The 25,657-nt window shown below is 40.1% G+C and overlaps 1 protein-coding gene across 1 annotated transcript in view; it reads left to right on the top strand.

Moving 5' to 3' along the window:
• LOC124416179 (coiled-coil domain-containing protein 142) overlaps positions 1-25,657 on the top strand; it is a 320,435-nt gene that overhangs the window by 63,007 nt on the left and 231,771 nt on the right. Inside the window, exon 4 of the mRNA XM_046897102.1 lies at positions 16,115-16,254. Within this exon, the coding sequence (XP_046753058.1) occupies positions 16,115-16,254 (140 nt within the window). The remainder of the gene's footprint in view (positions 1-16,114; positions 16,255-25,657) is intronic.

A 25,657-nucleotide genomic window follows, 5' to 3' on the forward strand; every position in this document is an offset into this window, starting at 1 on the left:
TCATCGGCAAACTTTGAACATGAAGGCATAATGGCGCTGTGATTGTTATCAATTGCAACTTCCGAATTTGCAATATTCCGTGGTGGACATATTTTGTGTATATCGTCATCACTGGAATCTGAGTATATTTCAGCAGCATCTAATTTGGCAGGGTCCTTGTTAGCGTAAGTGATTTCATCCAAGTTGAAGTGACCACAAAAGTTAGAACAACAGCAACTGAGGCTCTTCATATACAACTTTTGACCTGTAAAGACATTACCTCGTACTTGGTATACCTTTCGCGTTCCAACAAAAGGCTTGATAAGGGATCTATTGTCTTCGATTACATTCTTTTGTAATTGTATTTCTTCTTCGGGTACGACGAAAATTTTAATGCCAGGACACCGTTCATCTAATGCGTTAGCAAGTTCATTTATAGTAGAAATGTCGGTTCCTGTTGCGACGATTTTGTCGGCTGTTTGTTTGCACGTCCCTCCTACCCCATCTGGAGCTCCCTTACCGTGCCCAGCTTTATGATAGTTTCACGAAAAATCTAATATGTTTGGGTACGCTTTAGTCAATTGACAGGCCAAATAGTAGAACATGTCTTTGTTCCGGTATTGTGTTACTGGACCATCGCTTAAAAAATGTACATTTTCTACTGAATCCGGCAGTAGTTCTATTATAGGTCTTAGATAAGCCCAGATAACAGATACGTTATGATTTAGATTTTCAGAAAGAGAAGCGAAACATTTTGTTTCTCCCTTCAAATATAAAACCACAGTGTGCAAGCTAATTTGGGTACGTGACCCACCAAAATGGAATGGGACCTCTTCAGAATATTTTGTATTGTAATTTTCTGAGAAGTTCATGTGGATCACAGCCTCTTTTTTAGTCAAATTATCCTTTAAGCTTTTTATGGCTTGATATTGATGCACTATATTTACCTCATGTCTTAAAAAAGACTGCAATTCGTTTTCAAGCTTCATAATTAAATCTTTCGGAGGACAATTTGAGGTTTTTTAACATATTTGCGAACCTTGCGTTTGTTTTTTTGTCTTTGGGTCTATAATTTCTTCTGCAATGCATTGCCATGAAGCGTGTTTTATCACGACAGAATTGTCAAACTCGTGATAATGCACGGAACGAGCTTTACAGTTGTTACATTCTCGTAATAAGCATTCTTCATTGTATCTATCGCAACATAAAAAATTAAGCATTTCCTGATGGTTTGAAAAATCTATAATTCCTGGACGATTCAACGAAACCAAGGTCAAATCCATGTTCGTATGAGTAGCACATAAGCAGGTTTCTCTTTCATTTACATTTGGAGATACAACCCAAAAAGGTCTGAGGCGACAAAACATTGCGTAACTTATTTTCATGTTTTTTGTTGCTACAAACCTCGAATATATATTTTTCATTAAATCCTGTAAAAGTCTCTTTTGTTTTTGAATTTTATTCCTTGTAATGCTGTCTTTTTTCCCTGGACATGAGCGACTGTTGCAGTCTTCTTCAAAAAACTCGGTCACCACTTGCTCCAATTTCAAACTTATTTTATCTTTTCTTCTCTTCCGTGTTATATCCAGTAAACTTTTTTGAATAGTTGATGATCTTGTAAGGGGCTTCATATTAATTTGATCTAATACTTTATACTTCTTGACTATTTCCCCACTCAACACTTTTCTAAATAGCTTCTTCTCATTATCATTCTTTGTCAATTCTATATTTTTTTTGAGTTGGCGTTGGACCACCTCACTAAATAATAATTTCTTTTTAACCTCTTCTGCCTTCTCTTCATTATTATCGTTCAGTAGATCGGCAACTTTCGAGTTCGGGGTCATTTTCTGCTTTTCTACGCGTCTTAACTTCTTTTGACACATCTTCACCTTTTTTCGCAATCGTTCTATTTCATCTTTTTGTTTTTTAATAACTCTATTCCGTAATTTCCGTTAACTTTCTGATAGTTTTTTAGCGGCTAATGCAACATTATTTTGTGCTTCAGGAAGTGGAGGGTGTTCATCGTTGTCAGATGAAGGTGGCGGCACAGGACAATTTTCAATAGACTGAAGCTTTAAATGATCTCTGTGCTTTTTAGTTTTCTGTTTCCACATTTTTCGAATAGCTCGTTGCTCCCTTTCAGTCATATCTTTGATGCTTTTTATTAGTCCATTTTCCTTCTTTCTTTGATATTTCAGTTTTTCTCTCTCTTTTATTTTTTATTCTCTGGTAACGTAACCTTTCAGCTTCACGTGTCTTTTCCGGCCTTTCTTCCCTGGTTTGCTTCTTTTCAATTTTTGCCATGATTCTACCTTATGTATGACATAAGCGAGAACTGGAACAAATGAAATTAGATGTTAAAATCAGAAATAACAACAAGTTAAATTTTTAGTCATTCCCCTGGCCTTAATGCATTTCCCCTGGCGTACAAAATGCCAGGGGAGTGGCGCCAGAGTAGTGACAAAATCGCTAATAACCTCAAAATACAGCTTAACACATGTGTGCTCCTATGTTTCTATGCAATTAGCTCCTCTGGCTCACAATTATTATTAGTTTTTACGAATGCAAATCTACGTTATAATAAAATGTAAAAATATACACTTACCAGGGTAAATACTGCAACGACTGGCACAAACACGCCCTGTGACACCGCAACGACTACTGACTCGACGCCGAATTGTAAAAACTCGCGGCATTGGTTTGTTGCTATATTCACTTCGTTGAATATGCGCCTGTCAAGGTCAAACGTCGCCGTTTGCGATGTTTTGCTCGATAATTATAACTAAAGTTCGCCAGGGGAGGGTGACACTATTTTAGCGGGACTCAAAACTTTGTTATTATTGTTACGTTAATAACACTTTTTTTGCCGGTATTTCATGAAATTATGTTTTGTCCTATATTAAGTTACATAATTATTGAGGGAATATCATAAAAGGATTTAAATTAAAAAATATTTTAACTTTTTAGTCGTTTAACCGTCTGAAGTCATATAGTTAACGTAATTTAAATACACGGCTTGAATGAAACACGAGATTAATAGTTACTTCAAAAATATTGGACAATAAATCAATTAATTTTGAAAAAGATTTCTAATGGGGCCGTGACAATCCCAATACTGTATATTGACCCACATGTAAGATTCCCCAGTGCCTGTTGATTAATAATCCCAGCCGAGGACGCCACATTGTGGTACTTTACTGATGACTTCAGCGTCGTTTTTGAGGATGCCTGCAATTGGTGTGAAGCTCTTCTGCAAAGCTCGGCCCTTGTCAGTACTCTTCTTTGAGAGCATGATGAGCATGTCTCCGGCGGCTGTTTTGCGGATCTTATCTACCTAGCTAGAGACCTGGCCACTGGGCACGGCTTTGTTGATCCAGCAGAGTATTTCGGCATACTTTTCCCTCTGGATGATCAGCGCATCAGGTCTCTGAGCTGATCTTAGCTGTGTGTGTGTGTGTGTATGTGTAAGTGTTAAGTGTATACATACCTGATTAGTACCCACACATGTGTGATGTCGCGCTTTACACCCATCCGTTTTTCTGGTGCACCGCCAAAACTTTTTTTCCCCACACTTACTCTGCTTATAAAAAATATATGGATAGTCGTTGTCAACGTATTTTACATTTCCACGAATGGGGATTGATTTCGCCTTCATCAGGAATATTTGGATTATGATCCTCCGCTATCAAACGCACCGCAGGATTCACAACACAATTGACTTGATGAAAATATTCGAGCAATATATACACCTAGGTATTTGTGTCCATTGATGCTGTATAGGAATCCTCTGGATGTAAACATCAACAAAAGTCAAGTGTTCACAATAACAATAAGTTATAGCGCTAAAACGTTTGGCGCCGAAATGGCCGGCGCCAAAACGTCCCAGCGTCAAAACGGCCTGCGCGAAGACGTCCGACGCCAAAATGTCCCAGCGCCACCCTGCATAGCCTTTTTCTGCTTGTCAACTTTACTGGTTCTGAAGCAAGAATCGATGCACAAGAAATTCTTCGAATCAGTGTATAGCTGAGTATAATCACAGTAGGGGTACTCTGTATACATTGACCTCAAGAAGAGAAGTGATAGACCTCACGCTCTGCAACCCCAGGCTCCTGAACCTCATCAGTGACTGGCAGGTGCAGTACGAGGATACACTTTCAGATCACAGGCGCATCACGTTCTCCCTCGCAACGGTGAGCGGACCGGAACCGACGAGTACGCACAGGAATCCTAGGGCCACAGACTGGCCCTCCTACACGGAGGAGCTCAACTGGAGGCTCCAGGGACCCTGCAACCATCTGAACAGTGTAAACGAGGTGGAAGGCGAAGTAATACACTTTCAAACCTCCATCAACCTGGCCTTTGAGGCAGCATGTCCTGCAAAGCCCAAGGTAAACAGGCCTAAGGTCCCTTGGTGGAACGGAGAGCTGGGCAAGCTCAGAGCGAACTCCCGCAAACTCCTAAACCGGGCCCTTAAGACCAACAAGGACACGGACTGGGCGACCTACAAAGCTACCCAGAAAGAGTACAAAAGTCAAATAAAAAGATCGAAAACGGAGGCCTGGAAGAGCTTCTGTAGTGAGACTGAGGCCCTACCCCTGGTGGCCAAGCTCCGCAGAGTATTCTCATCAGGCCCGCCAACTAGACTGGACTGCCTTACGCTGCCGGATGGCAGCATGGCAGAGTGCCAGTCGGACATACTCACCCATATGCTAGAGATCCACTTCCCAGGTCCGAAGCCACAAGTCAGGGACCGCCTAGACAGGCTGGCCCGACTAAGCGAAAACCAGGGGACTGGAAATCTGCAGGGGAAATCGTAACGTTAGCTAGGATCAGATGGGCCATCGACACCTTCGATAGGTTTAAAAGCCCGGGGACGGACGGGATCTTCCCGGCCCTCCTACAGGAGGGTGGCAAGGCCCTGATCACTAGACTAAACAAGATTTTCAGAGCGTGCCTAGTGATTCGCTACATACCCGCGAACTGGCGAGAGGTCAGGGTAGTATTCATCCCTAAAACCGGAAAGAGCTGCTACGACCACGCCAAATCATGGAGACCGATAAGCCTAACATCGTTCCTGTTGTAAACACTGGAACGACTAGTGGACAGATTCATGAGGGATGGGGCTCTGGCTGCAAACTCCCTCTCGGGGGCGCAGCACGCCTACCAAGCTGCTAGGTCGACGGAGACGGCACTCCGCCACCTGGTAAGGGAAGTATAGGGGCCACTCCATCGGAAGAAAGCGGCGCTATGCGTATTCATGGACGTTGAAGGAGCGTTTGACAACACCTCCTTTGATGCAATTCGTGAGGCTGCCACAAAGTTCGGCTTGAGCGTTATGCTGGTCGACTGGATCAGGCAGATGCTACAGACTAGGACTGTCACCGCCAAGCTCGGAGGTACCGAAGTAAGCGTCCGGGTCGGCAAGGGCTGCCCACAGGGGGGCGTTCTCTCCCCCCTGCTGTGGACCCTAGTCGTGGACGGACTACTGACGGGGCTGAACAAGCTAAACGTGACAGTGGTGGGCTACGCCGACTACGTGGCACTGATCGTCGCAGGCGACCACCTTCCAACTATGACAAGCAAGATGCAAAAGGCACTGGACTTTGTACAGAACTGGTGCACATCTCAGGGACTAAGGATCAATCCTAACAAGACCGAGATGGTACCGTTCACCAGGAAGCGGAAGCTCAGGATGGGGCATGTCGAGATATTCGGATCGAGGCTAACCCTATCCACCGAGGTACGCTACCTAGGAGTCACCCGAGACCCCAAACTCACATAGAAGGCCCACACCATCCGCCAGGCACGGAAGGCTACGGCCACGTACTGGGCCTGCAGAAGGATGGTGGGCCAGACCTGGGGTCTACAACCAAGGGTAGTTCGATGGATCTTCATGGCCATCATACTACCTCAAATCACCTACGCCTCGATTGTATGGTGGCCCGCGATGAGCAGGGCCACATACCAGAAGGCATATGAACGCGTCTACAGGATGGCGATCCTAGGCATTACAGGGGCCCTTCGGACCACCCCAACTATTGCCATAGGGGCCCTCCTGGGCCTGCCACCTCCACACATTACGGTGGAGGAAGAGGCTTGGAGGGCGGCGCTACGCCTGAGGTACCTAGGACTCTGGAAGCGCACCGGTTTGGGACACACTGTGATACTGAACCGGGAGGGAACACCGCGGACAGCTCTGGAACAGAGCGGGGATCGCTGCACCAGCAGATTCCAGTTTAACCGAGTTTTCAGGGTAACGTACCCGCACAGAGAGACCTGGGCAAACAACCCGGACGGAATACTCTCCGCAAAAGGGCTCGTGTGGTACACAGACGGGTCCAAAACTGAGACGGGCACCGGGGCCGGTTTCTGGTGTGGAGGACCAAGGACGAGCAGGTCGCTCGCCCTGGAACCCACAGCCTCGGTGCTACAAACTGAGATGTACGCCCTGCTAGCCTGTGCCAGACATATCCTGAGCATGGGCTATAAAGGGAAACACATATATATCTGCAGTGACAGCCGGACAGCACTCAAACACCTGGACGCCTGCGTCGTAAGGTCGGTGCTGACCTGGGACTGCATCACTGTCTTATCATGGCTGGCCAAGGACAACCGCGTGAGCCTGTTACGGGTGCCAGAACACAGCGGCATCCAAGGCAATGAAATAGCTCACAACCTGGCCAAAGAGGGGTCCTCGCGCCAACCGATCGACGAGGGCTCCCTCCCCGGCCTACCACCTGGGCATATATAAGATGCCTATCGAAGCAATGGACGGAGGCCCGCTTTGCGGACCTCTGGGACTGCACACTAGGCATGGCTCACACGAGGGCCCTATTCCAAGGGCCATCCCAAGCCCTAGCAGCCACGCTCATACGACTGAACAGGACCGAGCTGAGGACCGTGATAGGCCTCATCACCGGACACTGGTACACGGGCAAGCACCTCGTGCACCTGGGACTCAGATCGGAGTCCCTGTGCCCGAGATGTGAAGGGGAACAGGAGACCCCCCTCTACCTCATCACCCAGTGTAGGGGGTCGAGGGACCGCGAAAGCAGGCCCTCGGAGCTAATTACACCAGCGAGGGCAAAATCGAGAAAATGGGGGTGGGCAGGCTGCTTCATTTCGCGAAGCTGGCCGGCCTGACCTCGTTCCCTACACACTAGGGGTGCCCCCAAAGGGCCCGGGCACAATGGTCCAACAGGACTGAGCGCTTGGCCGTCCCCAATCCAACACAACAACGACAAACTCTGTATAAATGAATATAATCTTATTTATGTGAAAAACTATATAAATAAAATATTATTTTTTTCTCAAATGATATGGTTTTTTCTAGTCTCACATGACTACAGGTATATGACTGGCAAAATAACAGTTATATTATTTATACGTCAGAGAATTGTAGTGCACGAGTTTCGGGTAGAACACGCACATATGCCGTTGTGCTTACGATGCGCAATATGGTCACGAATCAGGTGTCGTTTTTATCTAGATAAAGAAATCCAAGGCCCTTTCAAGAGTAAATTGAATTTTAAAAAGACCTTGTGTTTCCAAAAATACACTTCTGTCTGGTCGGAGTCTTGCGGGACTCGTGCTGTGTACATCGATATGAATCTGACAATGAGGTGTATAGTAAGAGCGCACAAGTCTCTATCATAACTGCTCGTCGATAGGCGATAATTTATTTGTTCCGCACAACACGGTACTGTTTCCCCAGGAGCAGATGATGCATGAACTGTTGATTAGTTCAAGTCTATCAATATTTTCAAAAATTTCAACCCAGTATTCGCTTGCTTGAGATAACTACGTACGCTTTCAGAAAGCTGTGATGTCTGAGGGGGAGAGAACAAGTACAGGTATAAATGCGGAACACGATTCGGCGTAACAGTATACGTTACTTTATTCTTATAGAGCCGGCGTGGGACTGACTCTTACCATAATCCTACCTTCTTATTCTATTTATGCGTGAACACCACACTTCTCTCCCTTATCGAAGAATTGTGAACAATTAGTGTTACATGTAGGTTCAGCTCTACCGGTTTTTATGCTTCAATTTTTGCTAACAGTCTTGCAGATTGTCTGCGTACTAGCGGTTTTGGCGGTTCCACTGTATTTTTGTTCCTTTTGATAGTATTTCCTTGTACTCGTTTGTGCATTTGATCGATGTGTCTTTTTACGATTTTATTTTCGTTAATGCGCACCAGAAAAGTAATCGATGTGATTTTTCCAATTATCACCCCCGACACCCAGTCAGAAATTTTTTTTCGGCAATCTTTAATCATGACCTTGCTCGTCCACACCGAAAGTTGTTTTTCGAGCCTGCGGGCTGTGTGCGATATGAGCGGATCCACGTCACTTCACTCAAAAAAAAACCGTCAAGTCACGGATCTTTGCGCCATTTGGAATATCCGTAGAACTATGTAAAAAAATAATACAATTTCAAGGATTTTGAATTTTTTTCAAAAATGGCCGAGTTCGAGCTATGTAAAGTTTTGTATACCACTTTTGCACTGCTATGTTTGAAAATTCATATCTCCGAAAGTATACATCGGAGCGGACTGATCCTGCAATCGTTCTGTTCGTAAAAGAATGCGCTTCGATAAAAAAAAATTTATTTGAAAAAAAAAACATTTCTTTCAATATTTTTTTACCGTTTTTTTTTTTTGATTTTGCTGCCATTTCCGCGGGACTAACAACAATTCATGGAGATAATTTTTTTCGGATACCTGTATCCTTCCTCTTTGATCCTAAAAAATTGATGGAGAAGTTGCCAGGGCTGGAGAAAAAAAATTGAACGTCTCGTCGCGCGTCACCGCGCGCGCTGGTCCACGTCAGCGCTACTCCGCGAACTCGGTGTGTTGTGTATATGTATATGTATCGAAGTGAGGAGGTCAGTCACATAATTCCAGGTCAAAGAAGCTGCATAACCGTTGAAAGAAATGGTGAAAAAATATCGGTTCAGAAGCATCTGATGTTGAATAATTTGAGAAAATTGTATCGATTATTCCGTGATCGTTATCCGGGTAAAAAAATCGGTGTTTGTAAATTTGCAGAGTTGGTGAATTTTTAGTAGTATGCGATTTCGCTGAGAATTATGCATTTGTTGTACAAGATTCCACGCAAGGGTTTCACTAGACCAATAATCAGGTGACTATTCATCCAATCGTGGTTTACCATAAAATTTACGCCGACGACCAGTTGAGACATTTTAGTTTTGTGATAATTTCAGAGCATCTGAAACATAATACAGTCGCGGTTCATTTATTTCAAAACAAGTTGATCAACTTTAGCAGAGAGAAGTTTCAAAATTCGATTCCTATAGAGAAAATAATTTATTTCTCCGATGGAGCAGCTTCCCAATATTAGAACAAAAAGAAATTTCATAAACATAACACATCACTTCGAAGACTTTCAATGCGAAGCCGAATGGTATTTTTTTGCTACATCACATGGAAAATGGCCGTGTGATGGTGTTGGTGGAACTGTGAAGAGATTAGCTTTGCGTACGAGTTTACAACTGATTGGCAATTCCGATCCTATCGAAACACCGCTGGATCTGTATAATTGGGCAGGTTCTTATTTTCGGAGCATATCTTTTGCGTACTGTACGTCTGCAGAATATCAAGCGGAAGAATCTATTTCACAAAATCGATCCGATAAAGCCTTGACAGTTCGTGGAACTCTAAAATTACATGCGGTTATTCCAGTATCTCATAAACTCATCAAAACAAAATTATTTTCCGCATCAGAAAAATTTGATTCGACGAGAATTATGAATTAATTTCAAATAGAGGTTGGCTACTAAGCGTTATCCTGCGAATCATCGCTGAAAATATCGGCCCTTTTCAGAGCCACCAACATATTGCAAGATTATCTATCAGTCATGTAACACAAACTGAGTGAAATAGAATTAAACCCAATTTCAGCACAGGAGTGCTCAACGAACCATAACCGTACTGGAATTCTCAGAACAGGTATACAGTTTAACTCCAAGAGAGGATGACCAATGGACGGATACTTGAGGGCTAGGGTGGTTAATATCTATTTCCGTAGAATGGATAGCCCGGGTAAGTGGAAGAGCATCAAATCAAATGGAATTCCACTTTATCGTATATAATATACGCAACACACCGAATTCGCGGGAGTAGCGCTGACGTGGATCGGCGCGCGCGGTGACGCGCGACGAGACATTTCATTTTTTTTTTCCGGCCCTGGTAACTTCTCCATCAATTTTTTTTTTTTAGGATTAAAGAGGAAGGATACAGGTATCCGAAAAAAATTATCTCCATGAATTGTTGTTAGTCCCGCTGAAATGGCAGCGAAATCAAAAAAAGAAACGGTAAAAAAATATTGAAAATTTTTTTTTTTTCCCAAATAAATTTTTTTTTATCGAAGCGCATTTTTTTACGAACAGAACGATTTCAGGATCAGTCCGCTCCGATGTATACTTTCGGAGATATAAATTTTCAAACATAGCAGTGCAACAGTGGTATACAAAACTTTACATAGCTCGAACTCGGCCATTTTTGAAAAAAATTCAAAATCCTTGAAATTGTATTTTTTTTTTTACATAGTACTACGGATATTTCAAATGGCGCAAGGATCCGTGACTTGACGGTTTTTTTTTTTGAGTGAAGTGACGTGGATCCGCTCATATGCCGCGCGTGGCTTTTTTGTACTGATTGAGCAACTTGAGGTCGTAGTAGATTGAAACGTGTCCTCGACTCACATTTGTAGAATAGAGAGGCGGGTGAAACCCCTGTCGAAGCGTGTGGCGTTATTCTATAGTCAAATAAGAATTGCAATACTGCATTGTCTAAGGATTTTCCACTTTCAAAGATTTTGTCGACCTTGTCCTTGAAGGTCCTGATAAAATTTTCGGCTGCGCCGTTTGTCGCAGGGCGATCCGGCGCTGTGAAGCTGTGCATAATACCTCGGTCTTCCGTAAATACCCCGAATATCTTGTTCGTAAATGCTGGGTCGTTGTTGCTAACTATGTGATGCGAAAATCCATGACGCGGAAACAATGTGTTAAAGTCTGTTATTGTTTTTTCGGTCGTAGTTTTGTGTCGCATGTCAATGGCTTCCGACCATTTGTAATGCGCGTCTATTATAACTATGAACTTATGGTTATAGAAGGGCCCCAGAAATTCCGTGTGGATTCTCACCCAGGGACTCGCTGGCCACCTCCAAAAGGTTAACTGCGCCCTGGGGGGTTTTTGCTATTTTCGAAACCTTTTTTGCAAGTTTTTGTAACTTTCTCAATGTCGTCATCTAGTGTTGGCCACCATACGAAGGATCTCACAATCTATTTCATACGGATGATACCGAAGTGACTCGTGTGTAAATCGTGCAACATCGGTTGTCTCAGACCTGTAGGTATTATTACGTGGTGCCCCTACAAGATGCAGTTACGCTCCAAACTTAGCTCGATATGTCTGACATAGAATTTTTTTAAATTCAGGATCCATGTCCGTGGTATTTGTCGGCCAACCGCCCAGGATAGCCCTTCGAACTTGATCACACATGGCATCCGTTTGTGTGACTGGACCAATTTCTGCTGCGTTTATGAAGCCCGTTTCGCAGCAAATTTGAGTTCTATGCACTTATCGTCATCTTTTGTGTTCGTCGGCTTATCCTGGAGGGGTAGACGGCTTAGTGCGTTGGCTAACGCGTTTTGCTCAGACTTAACGTATTTAATGTGATATTGGAAAGCCGATAAGAAGAAAGACCATCCTTGTAGTCTGTTTACAGCTACTAGCAGAATGCCCTTTTTTGGTCCAAAGATCAGCATCAACGGTTTGTTATCCGTTTTTAATGTAAAGCGTCGAGCATAAAGATAAATATAGAATCCTCCGACACCAATTTCTGCTGCTTCTTTGTGTATTGGTATGTACGCAAATTCTGAATTAAGTAGTGTACGTGAGGCAAACGCTATCGGTCGTTCGTCTTTGTCTGGCATGGTGTGGGTCAACGCGGCTCCTAAACCATACGAGAACGCGTCGCATGACAACACAAGTTCTAGATGGGGATCATATTCTTGCTTCAATAAATCATAAGCGGTTTTAGCCTTGGTGCTCGATTTTTTTAAACGCATCATACACGGTTACTGCACCAAAAAACGCCTGTAATTGTTTATTGTTTTCTGGAGGAAGAGCCTCGATAATCGCACAAGTTCCGTCTTTGGTAACGTGTGTGCCCTTTTTGTCTAGTATAAAACCAAAGTACTCGATTCTGTCTTGGTTAAACGCACATTTTTGCGATTCACCGTCAGATCGTAATCCGATGACAAAGCCGATCTACATTTCCAAAGTGTTTCTCTAGGATTTTTCCCGTGGGTATTGCGTCATCGATGAAGAATTCGACGTCTGGCAAATCGGCTGTTATTCCATCCATAATTCTTTGAAATTCAGCTGGGGCCGAGGAAATTCCGTATGGCATGCGCGTGTATCGAGATAACCCCTTAAAGGTATTTATGGGAACCAATTTTTGACTTTCCTCGTCCAGTGGAATTTGTTGACACGCGTTTTTTAAATCGATTTTCGAGAACGTTTTTTCTCCAGCTGAACGACTTAGTAAAAGTTCTTTTCGGGGTAGTGGATATTGTTTCATCTCCAGTATCGGGTTTAGGGTGACTTTAAAGTCCCTACAAAGCCTCATCGATTTATTTTCTTTTAGCACGGGTACAATTGGTGTGCCCCATTTACTGGTCATCACAGGTGCTAGAACACCTAGATCTGCTAATCTATCAAGCTCGTCGCTTACCTTATCTACTATGGCTAAAGGTAGCGATCTTGGATGCATAAATACAGGTTTCGCATCAGGCTTGAGGGTAATAGTGATCTTTCCTTTATTAAACGTACCTTATCTGCCCTTAAATAGGTTTGGATATTTCTGCTCTAGTACCGTTTCCATCTGCGACGGTGTCTCTATTTTCCCGATTGACTCCGGAGATAATCCGGGCAAAGGCCACAATACTAATTCTTTTAACCACGGTCGCCCAATCAAGGGTATTCCAGTATCAATTATATAACAATTTCCTCAGAATTTTTTTCCCATACGCTCGATCACTAGATCGCGCATTACTGCACTAGGCGTAGCCGTTAGTCCTCAGACAACTTTAAACCGAGCCGTGGGTTTTTCTAGAATGACCCCAGCAAAATATTTAATTCTGTCTTGATCCGACATTGCCGTTACTGCGGAACCTGTATCCAGTTCCATTTGGACCCGTACTCCGTTTACGTTAATTGTTATGATTAGAGCTTCTACCTTATCTATTTTGGTACAATTTATTTTTTCTAATGCGAACATTCCAATATTCTCATCTGAATCAAACTCTGACGCGTTTGCTGCACTCACTGCGCCTCCCACTAGTGCCACCTGTTCTACTTGCATTTTTTGCTCACGATATCTGCACACGGCTGATGAATGTCCTTTTATTCCACAAATTTCACAGTCGTAATCCTTGTATGTGCAATCAGATTTCACGTGTCCTCCTCCACCGCAATAATGATAGCTGATGTACCCCTTTGCTCTCCATGTCCCTCGTTGGCCCCCTCCACGCTGTTGATTCCGCGGGGCATGCTGCTGCTTACCAGCCCACAGTGGGCGTTTGGAAGTTGACCTTTGGTTTGGGGTGCCTCTGACGTATCGGCCCACCTTGTTTACTTCAAGTGCCTTTTTGTCTTCGAATTCTGCGGCTCGTACCCATGTGGCTGCCGTAGAATCGGCTGAGGCATTATTTTGAGCTGTTTCGACCTCTGTTGCTAGTGCCACTGCTTAATCGAATGTCAGTTCTTCTTTTCTATACAGTTCTACCTTTGTTCAGGTATCGCTGACTCCGACAACGAACTGGTCCCGTAAGCGCTCCTGATTATCCTTGAATTTGCAATATCTAGCCGCTAGTTTCAGCTCTGCTACGTATTCTGCCATACTTTAACCCGGCTTCTGCATTAATGCTGCGAATTTTGATCGCTCCGCCACTTCAGAGGGTGGTGGTGCGATATGGTCGCTGAGTAGCTTTATGACCTCCTCATATGTAAGGTCTTCCAACTTTCTTGGTGCTGCCAGGTTCCTTACTAAGTTGTACGCCTGGTCATCCAGCTTGGTTAAAAGCACTGCGCGCCTTTTTCTACTTTTGTGTCACAAGCGTCGAAATGGTCTTCTAATCGCTCGATGAACATTTCCCAGTCACTTTCGCTGAGTGTAAACTGTATATTTATCCTTCCATTTTTCTCCATTGTAATGATTGGCTGTTGTTGTTCTTTTAGCGTGTAGCTTGGATTGTGTTGTGCTGGCTTATTTTCTTCAGTGGCTGAACTCCACCCTGGTAGCCCTCCTTTTACTTGACTTTTCACTATCGTTGCCAATTTCTTTCGTAAATCGTTCATAGACGCTGTCGGGTCCACATTTCTCTCTATCTAATAAAAAAGTCCTGTACCGTACAGCAACAGGTAAAAAAGATTATAATAACAATAGTATACGCATGAAGTTGGCGGTGGGATGAGATGCCGGAAACAAAAAAAACAGCATCTAGTAAACAAAACTTACTATGTTCATACAGTATGGTTCATAACAAGATGTGCGCTGAGAAGTCGAATGTGGAGTATTTTCAAATAAACTCATTCAATAATAAAGTTGCTGTTGCTATGAAGTTAGTGTCAAGTGATTGGCAGCTGTCAACGGCTTTTTATGACAGTCTTTGACAAATATCTTTATCGTTATCTGTTTCTGACACACAAAAAATAAATATGCAAACGAGAATTATCAAGATGATTCCCGACGGGAATTGTCTTTTTCGCGTACGACACTTAAGATCGACACGCAGAGGTGAGACTGAGTATCGTTTCAAATATAGTTGATAATTGGTCAACATTTACGGGTTTTATTACAGGTAATGAGTCAAACGGTGCCGTGATTAGGTCACCTAGTGATTATAAATCACACTTGAATAAAAATGGAATTTACAGGAGAGAAGCAGAATTAGCTGCAGTTGCGGATATTTTTAATATATGTTTAATCGTCTATCGCGGAGAACGAATTCATCCACACCACATCGGATCCCAAGATGAAAGACAATTTTTGATACTCTTCACCGGCGACGGAGACGGTGGACACTTTGATGTCTTGCAGAAATAAAATTCAGATAGTGAGTGATAAGTATCAAAAGTAACAAGCAAATGATGGTAAATCTAAATATATCACCAAGCAGTCAAAAGGACAGCCAGGATTTACGTTGGCAATGGAGAAAGTCAAGAAAGGCAAGAAGAAAAAAATGGTGAATTCACCTGTCTAATAGATAATGTATAAGGAAATAGTGAGGCCCGCAGCGCCGAGTGCCCGAGGTGCCTAGCCCGAGGCAGGGTTGGCGCGCGAAGCGCGCAGGGGCGAAGCCCCTAGTGTTTTATATTTTTTTAATTCCTCTATTAGTTTAACTTCATTCTTCCTATAAATGTAACTCGCCTGTCTGGTCTTACCTTCAGACTGGATCGAATCAGAGTCTGACTTTGGCGATGTTTCTTAATACTATCTGATTTATATTTTATTTTGACTGTTTGAAGTTTTTTGTTTTCACTTTTTACTTTTTTATCTGCTTGCACTTCCCCAAGTTTATCCTTGTCGCCACTGTAATGTCTGAGGGGGAGGGAACAAGTACAGGTATAAATGAGGAACACGATTCGGCGTAACGGTATACGTGTTTATTCCTACAGAGCGGGCGTGGGACTGACTCTTACCTTAATCCTACATTCTTATTCTATTTATGCGTGAACACCACAAAAGCAATAAGTGTTTGTCTAACGAAGCAAAAGTTTCAATTTGTGAAAGTTAAAGGAATTCAAATGAACGATTCCTAATTCTTAACTCGATATCGATTTTACCATCTACAAATATCCGATTTGTAACAATTGCAAACTTCGTTACTTAAGAATAAACTCTTTTCTCAGTGTACTGGACAACCATACCCGTGAGAGTGATTCCAGACGTAATTTATCTCCTATATGGGGCGATGAGCGTAACTATCAGTAACCACCAATATGCGTTCGCAGCCACTGTTATGTGATAACTGTTATGCGCCAAAGTGTGATGAAATATTGACGGGATAATATCTAATCTAATAGTTATTTATTTGATACAATAGTACCACCCACCGTGCTTCCTGCGCTGCAAAATCTTTGCGATGCACTCGGACATCACGTGACAACTACGGCATGGGATCAGCTATTCAGAAGTGCATATACATCTGCATTCAACTGTCAATCTTCATCATTTTCAAGTGAGGTAAATTGATACCAATACATAATATTTGAAGATAAAACTGTGATATGTTTTCACTCATAAATATTGAGTTTATCACGGAATTTTTGTACCACGAACTTGAAACTCCATTGTAAAGAATACTCACCTCTTCAATATTTATCGCGATAAATTAATTTTTTATGAGATACTTTCGCAGGAAAATTTTCCCAGATTTATTAGACAGAATTGTTTTTTCCATATTTCTAACTCATTGACTCCGAAGAAGTATTAATGCAACTGATAATCTTTCACCACTCTAACTCATTGGGATTTATTTCCAGCATCGAATGTAGGTATTACCTACTCTCTAGATGTTCCATTATTAGGTCTGCTATTACCGGACTGATGGGCGAGCCCATAGCTCCAAATCCAACATTAGGAACCACGAGTCTGACAGGTGTGTTTTGGATTTACATGCTTTGGATCTAGGCCATCAGTTTGATTTTGATAATCCTAGAATTTTGGAGATTGAAAAGAATTGGTATAAAGGAACATCAAAGAAATGATACATATTACAAAACACAATAACAAAACTTGTAACCGTAGAACTGATATTCAAAACTTCAGTCACCTCTATGATCATGACGTCATTTCGCATTCGTAAACTCTCGCACTTTTCGTTAAATCTCCGTTTATCGATCTAGATCAATTATATCGATCTTCCAATATTTACTTCTTTTACAATGGCAATACCGTAAACACCTAAGCCTGTAGGATGTCTAATTTTAAGTAAGTAATCCGACGCATTAGTACATAAATATTGTATAAACACCTTTCACTGTCAACCTATCTTCCTACCGTATTTTGATTTGTTTTAATTTAGTATATATTTCATCTATTCGACACTAATATGAAAAACCGCTTCCTAACCTCATAGTTAGGCACATTGTTGTGTAACTTACGACCTACATCAACAAGTAAATAACTAGTCATATTATAATATAAATCTTAAATTAAGCAAATTCTATTTAAGAATTGTTTTGTTATATAGCCTAAAGATGGTAGGCTGCAGTCCTACCGAAACGTCGTAATAATAAATAAAAACGTTTCCAAAATGACCTACGTTCGACGAATCATCCTCAATTCCAAAACAGCTGGTCACGAATTTTCCACATATTAATGCGTTTGTTTAAATGTTGCAAAGTTTGCCCAATGTAAGAATTCGAACAATCAAGACAATCTATTTTGTATATTAAATGTGAGTGGATCATTATAGGATCAGTATCCTTGAGACGGGTAAAAATCCTAGAGAAAGAGTTCTGGTTTTTGTGTACCACTTTGATGCTGTATTTTTTCAAAAACCTTTTTAGGTTTTCAGAGAGACCCTGGACATACGGTAGAGAGATGGTTTTTTTGAAGGCATCTTTTAAACATTCTGATTCCTGTTTCTTTGTATATTCATCGCTGTTGTATAGTTTCTCCGCTCTATTAATTATGATATTGTCTATGATGTGTCTCGGGTAACCATTTTCCTCAAGGGTGTCTTTAATTAATTTCAGATTTTTTTCCCTAAATTTAGGTTCTGCTAGTGTTAAACCTCGGTCTACTTATCCAGTTACTACACTTTTCTCGTAGGTTATTGGGTGGTGTGTATTTAAATATAAATATCGTCCGGACCAGGTAGGTTTTCTGTACCAGTCAATATTCAGTGTGTTATTTATGTTAATAATCTTTAGATCCAGAAAGCTAATGGAGTCTTAATCTTTTACCTCGAAGGTAAATTGTAGATTGGGGTGAAATTGATTGAAGTTTTCCACAATATTTTTAATGTTATCTGTGTGTACGCTGGTAAGGATGTCATCGACGTATCTTTTATAAAAGGGTAAACCGTAGTTTAATCTTGGGATGGTAGAATTTTCCAATTTTTCCATGACTAAGTTAGCGACACACGGGCTAATAGGCGAACCCATAGCCACGCCTTTGATTTGTTGGTAGAATACCTTCTTATGTACAAAATATGTGGAAGTTAAACAGAGTTCTAGAGCCTTCAAGTATTTTGTTTTTTGGTAAAATTGTGTGTTCTGCAATTTCATCCCACCTCTCATTAATACAACTTAAAGCTAAATCGATAGGAATGTTTGTAAATAACGACGTCACGTCCAGCGATAATAATCTATGTGTGATCGGTATGTTCAATCCTCTGATTTCTTTGGAAAAGCCCTAAGAATCTTTGACATGGAATTGTGATTTACCAATTATTTTGTTTAACGAAGTGGATAGATATTTAGCTAGGTTATAAGTTGGAGCACCTATATTTGATACTATTGGTCGCGAAGGTACATTTGCCTTGTGTATTTTTGGTAAAAAATAGATTTTGGGAGGCACAGCATAAAGCCTTTTTAAGTTTTTTCCTGTATGAGATGAGATGATACTATCTTTAAGCCAGTTATTGACTAAGTTATTGTTCTTCTTTTCTATGCTGTTAGTTGGATCTGATTTGAGAATGCTATACGTGGTTGTGTCATTTAACATTTGTTTAGTTTTGTTGTGGAATTCTACCGGGTCAAGAATAACCGTTTTATTCCTGCAGTACATGTGTACACACACAGGAAATATGTATGTTACGCTCGCGCCATACAAGACATAATAAAGGCAGTTTCTGTGTATACATATACCGCAATTCCCTTTATCAGCTCTGGTTACAGTGATTTCTGGATGCGAGGCTAAAAACTTTTGTGCTGTGGTTAGGTTGTTGAGTTCTCTCATTTGGTCACGATTCAGATGCTTTTTTAGCCCGTCTGTCGCTAACTTAGTCATGGAAAAATTGGAAAATTCTACCATCCCAAGATTAAACTACAGTTTACCCCTTCATAAAAGATACGTCGATGACATCCTCACCAGCGTACACACAGATAACATTAAAAATATTGTGGACAACTTCAATCAATTTTACCCCAATCTACAATTTATCTTCGAGGTACAAGATTAAGACTCCATTAGCTTTCTGGATCTAAAGATTATTAACATCAATAACATACTGAATATTGACTGGTACAGAAAACCTACCTGGTCCGGACGATATTTACATTCAAATTCACACCACCCAATGACCTACGAGAAAAGTGTAGTAACTGGATTAGTAGACCGAGGTTTAACACTAGCAGAACCTAAATTTAGGGAAAAAAATCTGAAATTAATTAAAGACACCCTTGAGGAAAATGGTTACCCGAGACACATCATAGACAATATCATAATTAATAGAGTAGAGATACTATACAACAACGATGAATACACAAAAAAACAAGAATCAGAATGTTTCAAAGATGCCTTCGAAAAAACCATCCCTCTACCGTATGTCCAAGGTTTCTCTGACAACCTAAAAAGGTTTTTGAAAAAATACAGCATCAAAGTGGTACACAAAAACCAGAACACTTTCTCTAGGATTTTTACTCGTCTCAAGGATACTGATCCTATAATGATCCACTCACATTTAATATACAAAATAGATTGTCTTGATTGTTTCAATTCTTACATTGGGCAAACTTTGCAACATTTAAACAAACGTATTAATGACCATCGTTACACTATTAAATGCAAAGACCCAAACAAATCTGCCTCATCTACCCACAGTTTATCTTTAGGACACAAGTTTGATTTTGACAACCCTTCCATCTTAGCTCATGAATCTAATCCCTACAATCGGTTAATTAAGGAAATAATTAACATTAGCCGTAACACCACATGTAACAAAAGAACAGATATCGATCATTTAAGCAATTTATACGCTCCGTTATCACACATGTAATCTGATGATAATACATCCAAATTTACGAATTTCTACAGTACCGATTGTTGCAAACCACCTGCAATACACGGAATCAATTCTCTATCACTTCTCCACTGGAGCGCCTTCGATTAACATCTAGATGCGCAATAGAAGTGAAAAACTCATAAGTTTCAATGATTTCTCATCTGAATCATAACTCTAGTTACTTTTTATTCGTTCGTTAGTTCACTCATATCCTTTAGAAAAATGTGCAATTTCAATTCCTGTATGGTATAGTAAATAGTCGAGTCAAATATAAAGTGGGGTTTCCCAACCTCCAATTGTATTGTATTAGGTAGTATAACACGTGGCCGAAAAATATAGCCCGTGCTACCTAATTTAGTAAATTTGGTTACCTTGTCTTCTATGCATAAACTTAGTTACTAAGTATGTGATATTGTATTCACAGAACTGAGGATGGCTGGCCATGCCTCAGCCGAAACGCCTGTCTAAAATAAAACTTTTCTAAAAACTGACCGTCACACCCAACAATGTTTTTCCTACTTGTCTAACACAACGGTCAACACCTTCGACACAAATACAAAATAAGTCTTCCCGATCATGACTGGGTTATTGCTGGTGGACATAAACGAACTCCGTCAGTCTATGCTGGCATTGATATAAAATAAGACGGCCAAGAAGAAACAGAAGATGTTTTTTATTCGGAACATACGTATATTGCCATTAGAAGTGGTAAACACAGCTTTTCAACTGCAGCTACCCGTGTGGAAATTTTTATGGGCCGGGGGAGGGGGCCCTATTAGTTTTCCCCGTTTCTATCGGGGCGCTATTAGGGAAAACTATCTAGCCCCCCGACGGGCTTGTTACGCTTTTCTAGACACAGCCCAAAATAGATTACCCTATTAGGCCCCTGCTAGATTACCCTGGTCAGCCCCTAACCAAATCACTGACAATGAATGAAAGATTTTCCTTTCTTTGCATCCGATGAGAAGGGAAAAAAATGTTATACACAATTTTTGATTTATACTGCTTCATTTATATAATATGTAAAAACATAACGAAATAAATAATTTCATTCTATTAAATATATAATAGCACAGTAATTATATACATACATAATATGTGTATTAAGTATTACATATATAGGGTATTCTAGTGTAGTGGTGCAGAATATTGCCGCTATTATTTCGCAAATGTCGACGCAGATTCAAAATAAGTAGTATGGTACAAATATTTTCTCACACTAATATTATAGGACACATAATTGATGCTCAGTGTCTGTAAGTCCTAGCTTATTAGGGATCAATCTTATTGGTAGGGTCTACTCAATTTACTTGAAACTTCTTTTGAATATAGTTCAATATTTTACAAAAGTACTGTCAAAGTATCAGTTTGCCTTTCTTTTGTTCGCTGCCAATTATATATGTAGATAAACGTAATGATTCAAGCATTTTAATGCATTTAATTGACAGCAAACAAAAAACGACAAACTGAAACTTCTACAGTCCTCTCGTGACATCTTAATGAACTATGTTTACATTATGCAGGCTCAAGTCATATTCGAATAGACCCTAATTCAAGATCAATCCCTGAATTGGGATTCACAAGAGACTAAGCGTTAATTAAGATCTACAATTGCGGTCATCGACATCCGTGGACTAGTGATAAAATTTTATCGTATTATGCATGTGGAATAGAAGTCGGTGTCGAAAATAGAAAATAAAGATCATTACTTGATGAATACAGGTACTCAATATACCGAAATAGTAGGCCTAACTAATAAATGCCACTTTGACAAACTTATATACTATTAGCAAATTGACAGACTTATACATATATATAGGAAACTATAGATACAGAGTGAGGCATATAAAGTGTTACAGAGCAATAGCACCCAAACTATTGATCATATAGAAAAATATTTCAGACAAAAGTTTCAGTGTTCAAGAAGGCCGTCATACTGGACTACCCTATTTTTTTATCGGTGGAGGTACTGAAGCTACGTCAAGGTCTACTCCACTTTTTTGAATGGAATTATGTATTTTTTTTTTTGATGACATTATTACCGACTTTAAGACAAATTCAGTGACCTACAACACAAGGTCATTCTAGTCACACAAAGTATGAAAATAGTTATAGCTTTTATAATAGCTTTTAGCTTGCATTCCTCAATTGGTATCGTAAGAAATGAAAACAGAGAAAGTGGTTACAAATCAACGGATATCATTTCGAGCATCTTGTGTATGTATACCCAAACCAATCATTTGGAAGTGGTTATTCCGATATGTTCCGATTTTTCGACTATTTTCATACTTTGCGTGACTAGAATGACCATGTGTTGTAGGTCGCTGAATTCGTCTCAAAGTCGGTAATAATGTCACCGAAAAAAATACATAGTTCCGTTTAAAAAATGGAGTTGACCTTGATGTAGCTTCAGCGCCTCCACCGATAAAAAAATAGGGTGGTCCAGTATGACGGCCTTCTCGAACACCGAGACTTTTGTATGATACATTTTTCTATATGATCAATAGTTTGGGTGCTATTGCTCTGTAACACTTTATAGGCCTCACCCTGTATGATAACGAACGAGTAACGAAATAAGAGAATGTATTAAAGATATAGTACTATATAGTTATAAAACCTATAAAAAAAAATAAGATTGATAATTATAGTGTACATTGAAAAGTACGTAAAAATTGCACTATAATACTGGTTGAAGTTCAGGTGGTTCTACGATTCTCAACGACGAGGTCCATGTGCCCTATGGCCATCCCAATCTTTTGCATTGGCGAAACTTGTTCCAAGAACTCTGTAGAAAGTTTTCTCACAAACCGGTGCCCCATTTTTGTCGGTGTGGACTTGCACAATCATATCTAGACATAAAATGATATAAAACTATCATCACTGTCGATAATATTTATTTTGAAAAATAAACTTGAAGAAGCTGTCAAGTTTGCCGTTATCTTATTTCTATAATACTGCAAAACATAGTAAAAGAAACCTCATTGGTTATTCGTATCAAAAATTCACTATGTCGAGTTGAAAGTTGGCTTCGCTGCTACATATTTTTTTTCCAAATATCATCGCTCGATTCTTAGCTTCTGCCCATACTATTGTACGTGAATTTTTTGTACTGATATATCATTAGACTATTAGGAAGTATATAACCTACCTAGCAAACAAGAGTAAAACGTCGTATCTTTGAATGCTGTTTTTGTTGCCGAATCTTTCACCGCAGTGAAATTTAATGCAACGTATCGAGTCATATATTTTTTCAAAACTGCAGTTACAGTTCGTCCTGGATTATTCTCTGCAGGGTTTACGAGAAACTGCAGGAATGCGGCCTGTAAATTTACATTAGATAAAATCCACACGGCATTCAAATTCTATCAATAATAATTATATTTTTACACTTACAAAATCCTTACGGCACTCATCATCATCCCTCAACTTTCAGTCAAATTCTTTCAATTCGTGTACAGATTGGAATGGTACTTCCAAATTATAGTTAAGCATTTTTTGCCATGTCTTGGACAATTTTAGAGCGCTCCAGCATAGTTTGCATATTTTCTACTGCTTTTTTACAACTTTGTACTTCGATAGACAGTTCTTTTATGGCTTTTAACAGCACACGAATTTCTGACAATTGAATCCAAATGTTATTTCACAAAATATACACATAAAAGTAAATGGAATTACCAGGTAAGATAATTTGGTATTCCTACCTTTGTTCATCTTGCATTGTGAACCTGGATCATCATCACAAAGGTTATCAATAACTGTTTGTCGAATTTGAATGGCTTTTCTCGCTGCATTTAAACCGCCATTGCAAACCTTTTCACGCCGCTGGTCCGGTATTGGACTGTTATCTTCTGCAAATGAATATTGGTGAGTCAAGCGATAATTTTTTTGGTATCTCAAAGAGAATACTCACTAAACTGATTGGTCTCTTCAGACTTATCTGCAGCACAGTATGCCAAGTCTTGCTTATCTTTTGTAATTATTGCAGCAACTCTCTCGAATGGTGGATTTTCTAAACATAATTACATAATAGCACGCGTAATTTAAATTTTTCAAATTGTCTCAGCAACGTCATATTCTTATTTATCGTACCCGATCTGTTTGTCGATGGAGGCGATGGCGTTGAATCAGATGTATTTGCAATAGTATAAGACGGTCGGGAGTATCTATTTGTATTTGATGACGACTTACCCTTAGAGGTCGAAGGTCTAGATAAACATTCTTGTGCAATTACCGGTATATCAGGAGAATCGACATCGCTAGCAGAATCAATGGCTGAAAAATTGGAATATAAATAGTACTATTGCGTACAGTAATGAATATGCAAGATAGTTTTTTCAGAAAGTAATTTAAGAAATAGACGACTTTACTAAACTAGGTCACCTTGTACACGCTTTGCAGGTTGAACAGAGGTTTTTTTCTTCTTGTTTTGTGAGTTCATTGGTTTTGTTACTATACGTTTGAATTTGGAAACATGTTTCAAGGGTCGAACACCCTTCTTTTTCATAATAGGTTCAGCATCATCTGAAGTTACAGATTGGCTGGTATCACTGTTGTCTGCAAGTATCATGAACAAAAAAGTCAGGAATTGAAGTATATAGAAAATTACAGTAGAAAATAAATATGCAGTACAAAAACAGTATACTAACTATCAGATTCCGAATACACATTGTTGTTTATCGATGGTTTAGTAGATTTGGTGAGTTTTGGAACATCCATAACTGTTTTCATTTGGAGTTTGTTCATCTTAAGGGCCTGTCTTTGATAATTACTTATTTCAAACTTTGTTTTTGCACTGATGGAGCATCACTCTCCGTAGTATATGCATATTCCTCGAACTTTAGGACTTCAACTCTCTCAACAGCCTCAGAATAAGTTTCTAAAAAGAAATAGATTATAATAGATTAGGATTGGAATTCTATCAAACAGGCATAAAATAAAGCGGTTCAAATGGGAATTGTAATTCGTACATAAAAATGAGTTTAGAAATATATTTGTGCACAAGTCTTGTAACACAGATGATGACGAATGAAGAAATTTATAGATAACTAGCTGCTCCGTGCGACGTTGCCCGCATCCAAATTTCAACATAACCTATTCTAACCCATGGTATTTGAAGCACTTTATCTATTGCTGAAAACTGCATTCAAATCGGTGCAGTAGTTTTCGAGTTTATCGCGAACAGACAGACAGACAGATGCGGCGGAGGACTTTGTTTTATAATATGTAGTGATAGTGATAAGATAGTTCGGCAAACTTACCTGCACGTCCTTTGATAATAACTTCATACTTCGGCCAACTCTCTGGAGGATCTGCCGATGTTTTCACTAATGTATGAAGTAGTTGACACGATTCTTCATTGTATGGTGGATTTAGAAAGTTTGAAAGTAGTTTTCCAGTTTTGGTGTCAAATGTTATCCACTCTTTCGGCACGCAGTCGTATTTGCCACCTCGCGTTTCATTTACGAATTCAATTAATTGAAATGGATATTGTTTTTCTTTTCTTTTACTGTTTCCTTTTTTTTCATCGCCTATTTCTTCAAGTTGCAAAAAAATCCTACGAAAATATGGTATATAAAAGGCTCTTATTAAAAAGAACATATTTTCAGAACAAATAGTTCTTATTTTCTTTGATTT

Source organism: Diprion similis, chromosome 2 (genome assembly GCF_021155765.1).
Source record: "Diprion similis isolate iyDipSimi1 chromosome 2, iyDipSimi1.1, whole genome shotgun sequence".
Classification (NCBI taxonomy): Eukaryota; Metazoa; Arthropoda; class Insecta; order Hymenoptera; family Diprionidae; genus Diprion; species Diprion similis.